The sequence below is a fragment of the Gekko japonicus genome, unplaced genomic scaffold (genome assembly GCF_001447785.1).
Source record: "Gekko japonicus isolate JY-2015 unplaced genomic scaffold, Gekko_japonicus_V1.1 scaffold2167, whole genome shotgun sequence".
Taxonomy (NCBI): domain Eukaryota; kingdom Metazoa; phylum Chordata; class Lepidosauria; order Squamata; family Gekkonidae; genus Gekko; species Gekko japonicus.
This window is the reverse complement of record NW_015173202.1, coordinates 252,038-268,616: the sequence shown is the minus strand read 5'-3', so window position 1 is coordinate 268,616 and position 16,579 is coordinate 252,038. Positions and strand designations below refer to the sequence as shown.

The following is a 16,579-nucleotide window of genomic DNA, read 5'->3' as shown; positions in this document are numbered from 1 at the left end:
CTGTTTCTAAACCAAACAGGACTACTTCAAATTCTGGATTAGAAGTAACCCAAGGCTGGGATTAACTATGATTAACACTGGTCCAAACATAACACTCAACAATAGTTAAGGTCCTCTGCATAAGCTCATTGAGATTTATATAACTATTTGAAATACAAGTCTTACATGGAATAATGAAGAAAAATAGGTACCAAATTCATTATCATTTGTCTATTGTCTCATTCTTACCTGCAATTTCACAGGCTCAGGAAGCTTCATTTGAAGAAGTCCTTCCTTTGGCACCTTCTCTTTGATTTCTTCCTGTCCGCCTTCCAAATTTATCCCTTCTGTAACAAGTCCCTTCTCTGGTACTTGTATCTCATCCTCATGGTTTGTGTCTTCCTTAAAAACACTAGGTTCTATTAGTTGCAATATATGTTTCAGATCTCCATTGTGGAATACTCCCATGATAAGTAGAGTGTAAAAAAGCTTGATTAAAGGAACAAATAAAAATTCTGTAGTTCCACCCACAGGATCTCTGACATGGAGACTGCCTTCCTGAACGGCCTCTGTCAGCATCTCTATGGTTTTAGCCTTCAAAATTTCCAGAGGAAATTCAGGACTATATTGGTAGCATTCACTGTTAATCCTTACAAAACTGGGAGAAGAAAACTGTATTCTGGGTCGCAGGGAGGTGCTGAGCCCAATTCCAGGGAGGCCATGCTTTTTATTTTCATCTGGAAAAAGAGTAATGCTTTTTGTCTCATCTGTCATTGGAACAATAAATTCATTGTTCATCATCAGCCTTGCAGTGGCATAGGTATTAAGGTGAATGTCAATCAGGAGGTCATAATAGCCTGCACGCAACAAGCCTGGCATATATTTGTTCTCAATTGCATATAGAAGTTGAGACTCATCAACATGACTGCACATTGCATGTGCAACTCGATTGTTCCCAAGAGCACAAACTGCTGAGTATAATCGGAGTGTATGGTAGTGAAATTTTAATAATTCTTCTTGTTCTGTCAATTCTAAAATATCTATTGACCTACAGAAAAAAGAGAGAATAGAGAAGTTAAAAATAGCTATTATGGATAGGAACATGATGATTATCATCATCATCATCATTCTTTAATTGCTTTGAAATGATTCACATTTTTAACTCTGTTCAGACATCATGCAAAAGCATGACATTGGTTTGTAAAAAAAGGATTCATCTTACAGATGATCACTCAAATCCTGGTTTGCCTCAAAAAATTCTGGCTTCATTGCCTCCTCCCTGTAGTTGGAGTGGGGATATGACCAGGGAAGAAATTAGATTAAACCAGGATATCTGCATTCAGACACCATTCAAGACTAACTGTAGTTAATAAACCAACCTTAAATCCTGCCTTGATAGAGCCTAACCGATCACTATTAATGGAGTAGCTTGCACTCAGAATATCACAATATCCACAGTTCATGTGATATATAAACAAAACTACACAAAGTAATAAAAGTATGATATGTGATTATTGGCAGATTGATATATTGGTAACCTGATATGGGACGTAACATAAATGGAATACATGTTTATGCATGCCCATACATTAGATCATGCTCTTCTGATGCTCTTTTTCTCCCTACCAACATCAGTTACTCTTGACATATACAAAGCTGCTTTGGAAACCCCCAGGTTTCAAAAATTATTTTCTATAATGCTATAGGGCAAAAATGTCTAAAGTTCCACTAAGTTCCAAAGTATAGTTGAAAGGCATGTTTTGACTTCCATGATAGAAGACTGGTAAATGTAAATATATAGGCATGGATTTTCCCATCACAGTAGCCTGGCTAATGTGTATGTCTGTCTCTTATTCTGAATAAATTCACTAAGCCTCCTATACCAAAAAAAATTGCAAAGCATATTTAATACAGGAAAAAAAATATTTCCCCAGGAATACAATTTGCCACACATTTTTATTGATATCACCTTCCTCCTGACTTGGATGGCCCAGGGTAGCCTGATCTCATCAGAGACTTGAAGCTAAGCAGAGTTGGACCTGGTTAGTACTTGGATGGGAGACCACCAAGGAATACCATGGTTGCTGTGCAGAGGCAGGCAATGGCAAGCCACCTCTGCTCAACTCTTGCCTTGAAAACCCTATGAAGTCTCCAAAACTGGTTGCAACTTGACAGCACTTTTCACCACCACCACCACCCTCCTAGTTCTCCTCGTCGTGTAAATGCAGCAATCAATACCTGTTTTCCTCTGGGATATGGAGGGACATGAACTGTAAGGGCTCCAGACACTGTATTGACCAGCCTTGACGCTCGCTGATCCGTGATACATCCACCTTCAGAAAGTGGTTTGGCACTCTGCTCCAAAGTACATGTGTCAGAAACTGAACATGGAGACGGGGAGGACACTGGGGGACTGGGTTTTTGTGCTCACTCTTGAACAACCCAGCTGACAATGGCATTACATTCTGGAGAGAACAAGTCAGATGTGACTGTCACATTTAAGAATCCAATCAACAACAGAACATAAAAATAAGAAATGATATATATATTTATAATGCCATAATCAAGCTTACATAGCAGATTAACATGTACAATGAGACACTCTTGTCGAAACTGCATCTCTGCTTCCCACCATTTATCTCTGGCCAAGGCACAACCAGCTCTGGCAAAATTCAACACTAGTTTTTAGTAGATCTTATAGCAAGTTTGCAAGGTCCCCTTCCCTCCACAATGGTGAAAAGGTTACCAAGAGGCTTGTAGTACCCATGGTCTCCAGACAAGATGACAACAAGTATGAAGGACAATATACACAGATTCCATGTGAACACAAATGTCTTTTAAAGGTCCCGTGTCTGCTTTTTTCTTCATCAGAAAAGTCAAGATGTCAACCACCAAGGTATCTAATGGCTGAAAAGCAACCTGAGAGAATGCTCATCTCCTCTACAAAGCTCTAGTAATCTCATGCTTTCATGTAGTAGTAGACAACACTACTTCAGTGCTAGCAGTGAAGCACTACTTCAGTGCTAGAAGCATTCTGAATGCAACAGCTTATCATAGAAATAGACAGTAAATACCTTTATTCTTCCAAGCTCAAACTGGAAAACATTGGGGCTTGTAGCTTGTGCAAATACTGCAGGAAATAATTTAGTGCTTGGTTCAACCTGTATCATGAACAAACAAAAAAAATACCATTCAAGATGCTAGGTACAGGCTACAAGAACAGTTAACAAAATATGTGTGAATTGCCAAGTTTTTATGAATTGTTAAATGAACTAAAACAAAACCAATCTCGATGCCTGATTGTGGGAAAATAACAAGCTAAAAGTAATTACCTGATAATATGTGCTTAACTCTTTGCCATTAGCCATGAAGGACAGGAGACCAGTCGCAGCATCAACCAAACAGCCAATCTCTAATCCATTGTTATTGCGTCCTTGTCCTGGACTCATGCTCTCTCCTGCACACACCATATAGCAGTTGCTTCGTTTGATACTGCATTGCAAAAGATCAATAACATGTGAGATATTATGCTAGTTTAATGCGAAGCCATGACCCAAACATCTAAAGGGCTCTAGTTCTGTGCATTGGCTACCTCATTCTTTTCCATGTTAATTAAATCTTTGCATATGGAAAAGAAAATTCCCATTAATGCATATAACACTTCCATATTCATAGAAGAGGACAGAGTAGCTAGATGTTCAGATTTCCCTGTGAACACAGCAACTCCCATCCTTCCCATCAGTGCAATCACAATAAACACAATACAAAGGAACTTGGATGTATCCATCTACAACTAAAACTAATATGGCTTAATTGTTCATTTCAATTGAATTTAATATTCAATGGCACAACCAGCCGCAAAATTCTGATTTTTTTTCCCACTGTTCCTCTACCACTCACTATAGTTCCTTTTGATGACCAGGACCATTATGACTAGTGTTGTGGGACCTACATGGATGAAAATCCACATGGGTTGAGATGTTCCAGTGAAAGGGAATGAAATCATCCCTCCTCTCTCTTTCATTCCTGCTAATGAAGACCGGTAATTTCACCCCCTTCCCCTCCTCACTGCAACCCTCCTGATGCAAGTGGGTTCCTGGAACTTAAGAGAAACCTTCCCAGAGGCTGAAAGGGACTGCAGCAGATGGGGGTGGGGAGGAGACACACTGGAAAAAATCCATGTACCTTCCACTGACAACTGTCTGCATACAAACAACTGTCTGCCAATTTGAATAATGGCCCATTATAAGGAATGCCAAGTAAATCCAACATTGCTTTTATATGTATATGCACTGAACATGGATAGTGTAATGATATTTTGAATTTAGGGACAGAGCCATTGTGCAAACCTATAAAATTTAGTAAAATTTACACGTATGTCTAGAACTGCAGGAATTTATTTGAAACAATATTTTCAGTTGTTTGTGGAGTTTATTGTCATGAGAATGTTCATATTATTATTGCATTCCCATGTGCACTGTAGGGATTATATAGCCTGGATATAGCTAGATTGGGCTGCCTTTTATCCTAGCACTTCATATTTTTCCCAGCATTGTAAAAATACTATTAGGATACTACTAGAAAGTACTATGACCCCATGTACAAGTGGTCTAGTACGTCCAATTCTCACACATCCAGAAATTACTTTTGAAGGATATTATTTTGTTTTTATATTGCATAGAAGTGCTATCTATCTATCTATCTATCTATCTTCTATCATCTATCTATCTTTAAAAATCTGGAAGTGTATTTTCTTTTTAAAATGTGGTCATACATGGCTTAAGTGTAGTCCTTCTTGGTTGTAGTGCCAGTTCTTTGGAACTGTCTTCCTGGGGCAATCAGGAGGATTCCTACTTTGGCAAAGTTCCAGGGGCAGTGTAAAAAGCCTTTTGGAGGCAAGTAAATTGAATCAAAATTATGTTTGTGCCACTGAGTCTCAAGGGCCATTTTATTTTTTTATTGATTTAATACTGTTTCAATGTGTTTGTATTATGCGATTTACGTCCCCATTTGTAAGCCATCTTGAGCCACTATTTGATATTGTGAAAGGCATGGTATACATAGTAAATGAATAAATGAGCAGTGGAAAAACAAGATAATTATTTGGGGTTTTTTAAAGTTTAGAGCATAACAAAACTCTATCCGTAAAAAAAGCACCAAAGGGTTTTAGCACACAAAGTTATTAGTATTGAAAGGGTTTACTTCGTTGGGTTTTTTTCTGATTCACAAGAGAATATTCATAGTTATACAACAACCATAAAAGCAAATTTAAAAACACAAGTGTTTTCCGAAAACAAGTGTATAGTTTTGATGGATTTTGTTTTATTTTTATCTTTCATAAATAAATAGATAAAAACTACCACTCCAGACAGATTTATTTAAAAAAAAATCATTTTAACTTCTTTTTAATGAAAGCAATCAGGAAATACCATTCCAGCAAATAATTCAGGTAATATGCTCAATATCTGAGGATAAATTCAGCCAAGGAGGGTTTTGTAAGCATCACTAACTACTACATCCTGTCATTACAAAATATGGATTACACAGAGGCAGACTTTGGTACTGGAATGAATGGGAGTAGGAGTCTCTATGTGCTCTATATAGAGACGCATAATACATTCCCCTTAGGTGATCATTGCTATTAAAAGTTTGGGAATGGTCACTGCATAGCAGTGCTCAGAGCTCCCTTTTGTAGTCAGAGTATGATTTTTTTAAAAAACACCCCAGGACTAGACTTTTAGATATATTTATGAAATGCGAGTCTCAAGACAACTTTAAAACTATTAAACATGTTTTCGCATGAGATTTTGGGAACCAGATTCCCCTTAATCAGGCTGTAGTTATTTATTTTATCACAATTATATCCTGCCTTTCCACTGTCATGATGGCCATCAAGGCAGCCAAGAAGTTAAAACATATGTCAATCGCATCTTGAAAACCATTAAATCCAACAAAAATGCATCATTTAAACAATTAAATCCAGAGTTAAAATGCATAGAAAACATTAAAACAACAATTAAAAAACTCTGACTCATGCCACAATAAATGTGTTAGTCTTTAAGGTGCCACAAGACTTGGTTTAGCGCTCTGCCATTGAAGCACAGAGGGTGGGCTTCAGCCAGTTACTCTCTCCCAGCCTAACCTACCTTACTGCTTGTTTGGAGTTGTGCAGAGAACTGCAGGAGAGGAGAGCGATATTATAAGCCACTTTGGTCCCCATTTACTTTTTGCAAAATTCAGCAGACACACCTTTCCAAGAATGGAGTTGGTGATAAGAAAAACTCCCCTGTTGGACTTCTGCCATTTTAAATGGCACAGAAATCCTGCCAGGAAAATAATTCCAGAGTAGCTACGTTAGTCCAACGCAGCAAAAATTAGCAGGCATCTTGTGGCACCTTAAAGACTAACAACAACTTGTTACAGACCAAAAAGAATGTGTTAGTCTTTAAGGTGCCACAAGACTTGGTTTAGCTGCAGCAGATTAACACAGGTAACCTTCTGAGAAATAGACTCTCAGTTCTGTTTGGGGAAATTTAACTTGACATGTATATTTAGATTTCAGTTAACACTGGACTGAATAGAACAACATAAATCTTCACTGACTGAGCCTTTACTGAAGTAAAAAAACCCAACAGCATAGCTTTGTAATGAAAGAAAGAAAAAATGGGAAACTCTATTAAAATTAATTCTGTATATGGCGTATGATTTTTATTTCAGACAAAAGAACGTATAAATATTACTAAATATTACATGTCTTTTATGACAAGATCAGGCATGATTCAAAAATTATATTTCATGTTTCTAATATAAAGAAAAGTAAAGCCAACCTCTCATGAACTTTCCCTTTTTCATCTCCTAAAGTTACTGTAACAGTGCGGACTCTGTCCAAATCAAAATTTGTGTCGTACTGATGGAAATCAGATGTAATCCAGCCTACCCAGACATTAGCAGGTTCTTGGCCCGGAAAGATACGTACCGAATAATAGTACTGTCAAGAGATTAAGAATAATACATAATATTAGTATTGCATTTTTATCCAGAGCTAGCCTCTTGCTCAAGAATCTATAGAAGATTTATAACTAGGATTCATCAAAATTATTTTAGTGCTTTCATTTTCCCACTAAACAGCTCCTATACTGGCACTTCTTTTGCATTTATGCTTGTAAATTGGTTAATTCTGCAGTCCTTCAGTGAAGATATGATGTAAAATAACTCCATGTACTCTATGACAGTCATTGTGGCATAGTAATTAGTGTCAGACTACAGTTTTAGAAAGTGAAGTGAAAGCTTCACTAAGAGCAATTGGAAGAAACAAATCACCAGGAGCAGATGGGATATCAATAGAGCTATTCCAAGCATGGGCATAGCCAGAAAATTTTGGTTGGTGAGGCATTGGGAAATCCTGTGGGGCACTTGCTCATCATCCTTCCAAAACAAAATGCTCAACCAGCAAGGTTTTTTTTTAAAGCAACTAATGGGTGCCTGGTTGCTGCTGCCACCACTGCTACTACTGCTAAGCACCTTGACACATTCCTGCCAGGGCTCGGTGCAACACCAGGCCCACCATGGCAGGTAAGAGGGGACTCCCTAGTCACCAGTACAGCATGGCTCATCACAACCTAGGCTTGGCTGGTGGCTTTGGGGTGGGGAGGGCTGAACAGCAGGCAAGCACAAGACAAGGAAAACAGCGGTGGAAGACTTTCTGTCTCTCCATGACTCATGGGCTGAAGAATAAGCAACCTCCCTCTTTCAGCAGCTCACAGGCAGGTTTGTAAAGTCAGCAGGTGATTAGGAGGGGGGACAGAGAAACAGGGGGGCACAGGAGGTAGCACAGGAGGTGAGCACCTGGTTGCTGCTGCCACCACCGCTACTGCTGCAAAGCGCCTTGACGCATTCTGGCCAGGGCTGGTGCAATTAATACTCAGTGAGGCAGCTAACAAGCACTCCAGCCCCATTTCAACTGCACAGCATCCACCCCCATGCCCATTGCCAGGCCGGCAGGTAAGAGCACAGCTGGAAGCAGTTGGGAATTATGGGGCTTGGGCCATGAGTGATGAGGCACGTGCCCCTAAGTGCCCACCATGGCTACACGCCTGATTCCAAGCAAAACAAATGGAATCCATCAAAATCTTAACAAGATTGGGGGAGGGGCATGGTGGCTGAGCTTCTGGCTGGCTGCATCCCTTCCAACTCCTGCTATTCCCATGGAAAAATAAGAGCTCTGCTTCCAGAAAATACAGCCAAGTTTGGAACAAATACCAATGCCAGCTATGGGAAGGACCAGAGCAAAGAAAGGTACTAAAAAACCTCCTTATAGACCTCCCAAAAAGAGTAATATTGACCTTGAACACTCAGATGATTCAGATCTAGAGGCGTCTCTGTTAGAGGAAATGGTGGCAGGGGGGAGTAACCCTGACCAAAGAGAATAGACTGTGTTATTGCATGCCTTAACAGAGATAAGGAACGAAATCAAGACTGGTTTAAAGACTCTGAGTGGAGAGGTCGGACAGTTAAAAAAAATGAATTTGGGATGCTCAAACAAACAATTGAGCCTATAAATAAGAAATTAGATGAGTTGAAAACAACAGAGGGGAAAGCTGAATCAGCATTTCACTTGACAAAAAAGAATGCAGACAACATTTAAAAATTTAAGGAATTTGAGATATGGGCCATGAATAAGATCATACTCTGGACAAGAGGCCACTGTTAGGACAGAATATGGAGAAACAGAATGGTTTCCAATTGACAAAGGTGTCAGACAAGGATGCATTTTACCTCCCTATCTTTTCAGTCTGTATGCAAAACATATTATAGGGAAAGCTGGATTAGATTTCAATGAAGGTGGAGTGAAAATCAGTGGAAGGAACATTAACAATCTGAGACATGCACATGACTCACAGAAAACAGTGAAGACCTGAAACAACTACCATTGAAGGTTAAAGCAGAAACTGCCAAAGCGGGATTACAGCTGAAAGTCAAGAAGACAAAACTAATGACTATTGAGGAATTACATGACTTAAAGGCTGACTTCTATGAAGAAACTGAAATTGTTGAAGATTTTCTATTCCTTGGCTCCATCATCAACCAAAAGGGAGACTGTCTGCAACCAAGAAATCAGAGATTGCGACTCGGAAGGGCAGCCATGAAGGAGGTAGAAAAGATCCTTAAGGGTACGGACTTGTCACTTGCAACCAAGATCAAGTTAATTCATGCCACAGTATTCCCCATCACCATGTATGAGTGTGAAAGTTGGACAATGAAGAAAGCTAACAGGAAGAAAGGTTCCTTTGAAATGTGGTGTTGGAGGACAATTTTATTAATACCATGGATCGCCAAAAAGGCAAATAAGTGGGGTCTAGATCAAATCAAGCATGAACTCTCCCTAGAATCTAAAATGACTAAACTGAGGTTATCATATTTTGGTTGCATTCTGAGAAGACAGTAGTCACTGGAAAAGACAATAATGCTAAGAGAACGTACCAAGAAAAGAGGATGACCCAAAAGGAGATGACTCAATAAAGGAAGCCCCAACCTTCCGTTTGCAAGACCTGAGCAAGGCTATTAACAATAGGGCATTTTGGAGGATATTAATTAATAGGGTCACCACAGGTCAGAAGCAACTTGACAGCACTTAAAACACACACACACTACCAGCTCCTCCAACTATTGCTGGTCACTCCTGACCCCTGTTGCTTTGCATGATCAAATCCCCACGGAGCAGCAAAAACAAAGTACAAAAATAGTTCCACTAAAACTTCCTACAAAAGATGGGCAAGTAACAGCCCACTGACTACATTGTGGTCCCCATCAAGTGAACTCCAGAATAGGAACAGTTCTACCTTTGATTCTGCAGTCTATCTACATAAAGCTTTTCTTACTTTTCTTTTATCTCCCAAGAGAACATAAAATACCAGCTACCTTTTCTGGCACCATCTGGGGCCAAAAATTGAACAGCACTTAAAAAAACAACAACATACCGTATATATGCAAATCTAAATTTCAGAACAAAAATGGAGTACTATGAATTTTTGTTCTATCTAACTTTTTAACACAACATCCTAGTAATAAACTAAGCAATTATAAATCACTTTATTTTTTAAAAAGTACTTTGATAACAGCAGTTCCAAAATAAGTAGCTTGTAGTTCACTTATCATTAAAAGAAATGTGCTCTACAAATGTCCATTATAATTTCAAACTTTGTATGTAATGCACATCAAGAAAATTTGGCAATTCTTGGATAAAGAAAAGAGTGAAACTATTAACACTGAGTTGCCATACTGTAGATGTTTGCATTAAATAATCATAGTCATCTCTTTCATCTGCTAAGACGTCTTCGGTGAGCCTTGCAGAATGGCTTGTGCTGTAGTCAGGTTTCGTCCTTCTCAGCATAAATCTGTAATATACAGAAATTTGGATAAATCAGCATTTTAAAAAATTCCTAATGTATCAGTTGGACAAGCAGATTAATTTCAGTTGATAAAAGCTGTTTATTATTGATCTGGAAGTGAAATATAGTTTCTTGAAAAGTTACCAAAAGATAATTAACCAGGCTCCCATTTATCCGGCACAGTATTCATAAAGTCTCTAGTTACTGCAGTCTTATATTAACAGACATTGTACTGTAATAATTAGAGTGTCAGACTAGACAGAAGAGAGTCTAGTTCAAAGCATCTACCATGAAACTCTTTGGATGAACTTGGGCCCATCATTCCTCCTCAGTCAACCTTACCTCACAGGATTGTTGTAAAAATAAAATGGTGGGGGGAAGATCACAAACACCACCCAGAGCTCTTTGGATAAATTATAGAATACAAAACTATAAATAAGAATTTCTCTTATCTGAAAGTGCCTATCTGAAGAAAAACATTTAGCAGTAACAGATTAGTCACGCACATACCCCTTCTGAATCAGACCGACAAACTGAACTATGTGCTGATAAATCACCACATGGCTCAGATTATCCTGAGATACATGTTTGGGGGAGTTCACAGTCCCACACTACTACATATAATATCATTTGAGCATCATGGCTTAGAAGAGCTATAAGGCAGGTGAAGCTTGAACTCCAAGCACATGGAATGTGTTATTGGTATTACTATTCTACACATTTCACACAGAGGGAGGGGCCATCTTGTAACTATTTAAATTAGCTGTTCACATAAGTAGGGTTCCCTGCTGTGATCAGTGCAGCAAGGGGTAGTGGGATGAGAGCAAGGCAGCATTTGAGGTGGCACAGGTTGATTGGTCAGGCAACGTACGAAAAAATGTGGAAATAAAATGTGGGAATAAAACATTAAGTTTGAACCGTAATAAAATATGAAAAAAACAATAATAATATGTGTGAAAATTCCTAATTATCTCAGAAACATGCAAGATAGGCTTTAATCATGGCTTGACAAAATATGTTTAGTGGTTGTGTAAGAGCAGAGGTCATTTCCTGCAGGAGGGCACAGGAGCGGAGCTCTGGCAGTAAAGCGCCCAGGGGGTGGGCACATGCAACAAGCCCCACCCTCTGCTCCCAGCAGCCCTCAGTCAGAGCAAGAAGCAGCCAGGTAAGTTGCAGAGTTCCCCTCAGCCCCCCAGTCCAAAACAGTCCAGTGGCACCTTTAAGACCAAGTTTTATTCAGGTACAAGCTCTCCCTCCTCTGTGAGGACTGATCTGCATGTTCCCCCCCCCCAATAGCTAGCAATCCAAAACAGTCCAGTGGTTCCTGAGCGGTGGGTGTTGCCTTTGGACACACTTCCAGTGATGTCAGGGGGTTTGTCATATGCAAATATGTTATGCTAATGAGTTATGCTAATGAGCTCCTGCACCTCTTTTTCTACGAAATGACCCCTGTGTACACAGCTTCGGGAGCGGGGTTCCCCCCAGGGCCCGATTCCGCCACGGCGGAAATCGGGCCTCCGAAGCTGGGGATTCCCCGCCCCCCCGGGCCCATTTGGCAACCCTAGTCCCAGCTGTAATTGTTGATTTATATGTAATTGTTGATTTACAGTATAAGTGAACGAATACACATCATGGTTAAAAAAAATTTAAAAGACCAGAACAGTTGACCTTTGCTTGAGACGTGAAGGTTTTTCTTGTGTATAGTCTTTGTGGTTATTAAACTCTGATTTTATAGCTTCTTTTTCTGCACGATCAGGTACCAGATGACCATGAGCAGTTTTCATCAGGACTTCAAAGTCGGAATCAGCATCAAACTCATCCAGGTCATTCTTTGGGCCAAAAAGACTAGAACTTGGCAGCCCTCCTCCAGACATTTTAGAGAATATCTCGGCGCATTCAATAGGCATGCTGAGACGATAGAACATGATGTCTGTTTTACTATTTTGAGACCCAAATGACTTCTGTGTGACCTTCAAGCATGGAGAGCTGTCTGCTGTGCCATCTATTCTTGTAACCTATTAAATAAAAAACAAGAATGTGAAATGAAATTACACTTTTTAGTAAGTTCTCCATTTTTTAACACTTTTAAAAAACTTTTTCTTTAGACCATGGGTCATTTGGGGCTGGAGCATACCAGAGCGCCGCTCCGGCATCCCAGGAGCGGACACAAATGGTGGTGGCGGCAAGCCCCGCCCCCGCGCTCCTTTTCTCTAGAGTCACGCCACAGCAGTGGCATGATCTTTCCATTGTATTCTATGGCCCCATATAATACAATGGAAAGATTGTGCTGCCACTGCGGCACCACTCCAGAGAGAAGGGGCGACATGTTCTTTCCATTATATTCTATGGCCCCACAGAATGTAATGGAAAGAGCGGGCTGCCACTGCGGTGCAACTCCAGAGAGAAGGGGTTTAAAGTTTAAACCCTTTCTCTCTTCGCTTCCCCCCCCCAAGCCCGCCTTGGCAGGCCGGCTGGGGAAGGGAAGGGGAGGCTTTTGAAGATGCCTCCCCCCCTTTTTGCTTTCCCTTCTGACATATGCTAATGAGCTATTTTGCTAATAACTTATTAGATATACTAATGAGCTCCTGCAGCTCTTTTTCTACAAAATGACACCTGCTTTTAACTGAAAATCTTCTGGAGTTATGAACAAAAAATATCAAGAGGATTAAATCTCATTATTGTAAGCCCCTACACTTTGAGGGCCATATATCCAGATATATAAAACTTTTCCTGTTAACCAGTGCCACTTCATTCTCCACAATATACTTTCACAACAAATGATGACTGTTCATAATTCAACCACCCACCCACTATTTTTAGTTTTAGGGTTCTATTGAGGCAATAGAATCGGTTGGACCCCATTTGAAGCAAGCATTGAAAATGAAACAGTATGTCATGCTAACTGGCCATGATCTAAATGACCACAACTATTATGAAAAGTCACTTTACAACATAATGTATGGAGTAGTGAGGGGGCATCTGCATTTATCCCCAGCTCCCCAGCTGGAAGACAGCACAGACAGGTTTGCTGTTTGCGCATAATGCTGAATACTACATAGGGATTGTAGCTACACAGAGATGGTTCTTGTACTCAATCAGATGGAAACCAGTGATTTGGACAGATAAGTCACCTTTCTACTCAATGCCACACAATTAAAAGAAGATACATCAAACCTCAATATGTTCATGATTTGGTGGTACTGGAAGAAACTGAGGTAGTCTCTTGCTCAGCCATATGGTGATGTCCCTGTTAGTATTGACTGCAAAGGGTTCATAGCCTTCTTGTAATCCACAAATAGTGAAATATTTCAGAGTGCTGACATCTTTGCCAAAATTCATTCTGCCAACTTGTGACAAGCCCAGGCTGCATGCAGGTATAAAGCCTGCCAAAAATAAATAAATAAAAATTAAGACAGATCCAATTTATGGATTATAAATATTAACAGGTGTCATTTCATTTAATTTTTTCCAGTTCATAAATTATAACCCATACAATTTAATATGGACAATGCTCACACAGTCATAATTACATGTGGATTAGACAATATCGGAAATAATACGAATACAGTCCTCTTGTACTTATGCATGTCATACTTCTCAACAAAGAAAACAAAACAATACAAATTTTTGTTAAGAATTATCTGAATACTAGCTGCATCAAAGGTCAGAAAATCACAGCTAATGACGTAAATAGAGGTAGGGTATAGATTAAATAGACAGTCTTTCAAAGTCCCTGCAGAGCTACAACAATATTTCTTTACAAAAAGATATGGCTAGGCTGGAAACATGATATGTCCCAGAATTCCCCCCCACATACACACACTTCCTAGAATATGTAGACCATCAACAGTTAGTCAGTAGTACATGGGCATACTCAACTGTTTTCAGTTTATGTGACTTAAATTTCAATTGTAGTACAAGGTACTACTCAATATATGGGGACATACTTTATTCAGTGGGCATTAACAAAAACAAAGATTTCTGCTACACAAAGCCATTTGAAAGAATAAAATTATTTCTTGATGATTCTAATAGGAAGATCCCATACTGAAATCTGACATGTGTTCTGAATTGTTTGCTGAGAGTAATTTGCTCCCCCCTCCAACTGAGAACTTGGGGTGAGCAATGGTCCCTCTAAGCTGTGGAGTCTTGTGAGCAAAAATTCTACTTTATGAGCTACTGGCATTAAAGTTGTGAGCAAGTGACTTGGCTACTGTATAAACTAGTTTGCTCTGGAGCCATCCTTCCTGAGCTAAGACAAAAATGTGTGAGCCGGAGGCTAAAAACTTTGAGCTAGCTCACACTATCTCAGTTTAGAGGGAACACTGGAGTAGCAATCTGCTTCTCCCACCCCAAAAGAAGAACTTGGTCTGCAGAGAACAAAAATAGATCACTTCTGTCCTCCTTCAATCCAAGTTGTCAATTTTGGGGAAGGGGAACTTGTACTATTCTCAGCCTAAACTTTCAGCTTGGGGGAGGAATAGATTGCTTCTTTCCCCACCCCTCCCCCCAAGTATCAGCTTGGGCTGTAAGGACAGGAACAGGTCACTCCAGTTTTCCTCAGCCAAACTGTCAGTTTTAGTTTGACAGAAAATAATAATTGCTTCTTTCCTCCCCGCTCCAATCCTACAGTATCAGCTGCAGAGAACAGGAGCAATTTGTTCTCTTTCTCTGCCCCCCCCAGCACACAATTTAAAATGGGGAGAAGAAAGGGGGAATTATCTATGCTTCTGACCACCACCACCACCCATCCTGTTGCATCTTAGTTAGATGGGGATACAAGCCAAGTTTCCAGGTTAGGGGATCAGAAGAACCAGACTTTTCAGCTGATCCCTGTAATCAGCTGAGAGTGAGCTCCTGATTTCTACCCACCCTAAGTAATTTGCAAAATTTCCCCAGCAGAAATCAGAAGCTAACTCCCAGCTAATTCCTCATCCTCTGGTAGGGTTCCCAAGTCCGAGCGGCACTGGAATGGGGGACTCCGGCGCCACTCCGGCGCACATGTGCCGTAATCACGTCACCCAGAAGTGACGCGACCACGCCGGGCACGCTGGGGGCGGGGCCATGACCATCCGAGGGAAAACCATAGAGTGGTCATGTCACTTCCGGGTGACATGCACGTCGCGTGCTTTGGTGGTGGGGTTCCCCCGGGGCCCGATCTGCCGGTGGCGGGGAACGGGCCTCTGGGGCAGGGGTTCCCCCGCCCCCCAGGCGGACTTGACAAGCCTATCCTCTGGCAGTTGGGTCTTAATGACTGCAAACATCCTGTTCTTTTTTTTTAAGCCCCCCCCCAAGGGGGACTTTTTTATTTGCATTTCTATAAAACTACAACAGAAATTGGGGAGGGAAATTCTACACTCTATAGGAAAAAGTAAAGAAAATCTAACTAAAAACCCAAGAATGGAGGTTATACAATGCTTAAAACATAGTTATTACCCTTATACATTTGCTTTCAAACATGAAGAGTGCCCGCCAATCATCGCTTCTGTTGACAAAACCTGTTTATTTGACTGAACAGAGAGTAGTTCCAAAGCTATAACACAATAATTACAGCCCTTAAGAAAAATTTAGCATCACCACGCTTTACTCCACCCCCTAGGCATCTTTTAAAACCAATGTTCCCTCAGTAAAAACATTACAACATGTTTTTCTTCTTCCGTCTTCAATGTAACTTCTTTCTTCAATTATCTTTTAGTTTCTATAAGTCCGGATCTGTCCATTCATAATCTGAACCAAGTTCCTTTTTTCCTGGGATATCTTTGCTTCCTTAGATCAAAAGAGTCTTTCCTTTTGTTGCAATTACAACACGCTCATTGGAGATTCTAACCTTTCTCTTAGCAAGCAGATCATATAAAGTTAGGGTAGCGAACCCTTTACTCCAGAGAAACGGTTTTCGATTAGCTTGCCAGTCCAGCCACAAAAAACTAAACTTAAAATCTCCATATATCTCTATGATCCACGTACTGTCCCTTTAAAAGTGTAGCTGCTTTTAGTACAGATCCAGATCGCTTCTCACCAAACATCCAACCTCAGTCTTCTTTTCCCCAATTTTTTCTCAGCTAATCTGACTCCTGCTTCTTTCATAGGAACAATATATTCCATCAACATTCTACAAGTCAACCTTCTTCATTGGCAATTTAAATGTTTACAAACAAAATATTACAGCAGCTTTGCCAACAGTCTGATAAAACACCGTTCCAGTAATCATCAGA

At 40.1% G+C, this 16,579-nt stretch overlaps 1 protein-coding gene across 1 annotated transcript in view; it reads right to left on the bottom strand.

Moving 5' to 3' along the window:
- LOC107120023 (ryanodine receptor 2-like) overlaps positions 1–16,579 on the bottom strand; it is a gene marked incomplete at both ends in the record, with an annotated part of 282,869 nt that overhangs the window by 47,577 nt on the left and 218,713 nt on the right. The window contains 8 exons of the mRNA XM_015422666.1: positions 229–1,027; positions 2,218–2,444; positions 3,054–3,140; positions 3,312–3,471; positions 6,807–6,967; positions 10,259–10,373; positions 12,036–12,382; positions 13,542–13,750. Of these exons, the coding sequence (XP_015278152.1) occupies positions 229–1,027; positions 2,218–2,444; positions 3,054–3,140; positions 3,312–3,471; positions 6,807–6,967; positions 10,259–10,373; positions 12,036–12,382; positions 13,542–13,750 (2,105 nt within the window). The remainder of the gene's footprint in view (positions 1–228; positions 1,028–2,217; positions 2,445–3,053; positions 3,141–3,311; positions 3,472–6,806; positions 6,968–10,258; positions 10,374–12,035; positions 12,383–13,541; positions 13,751–16,579) is intronic.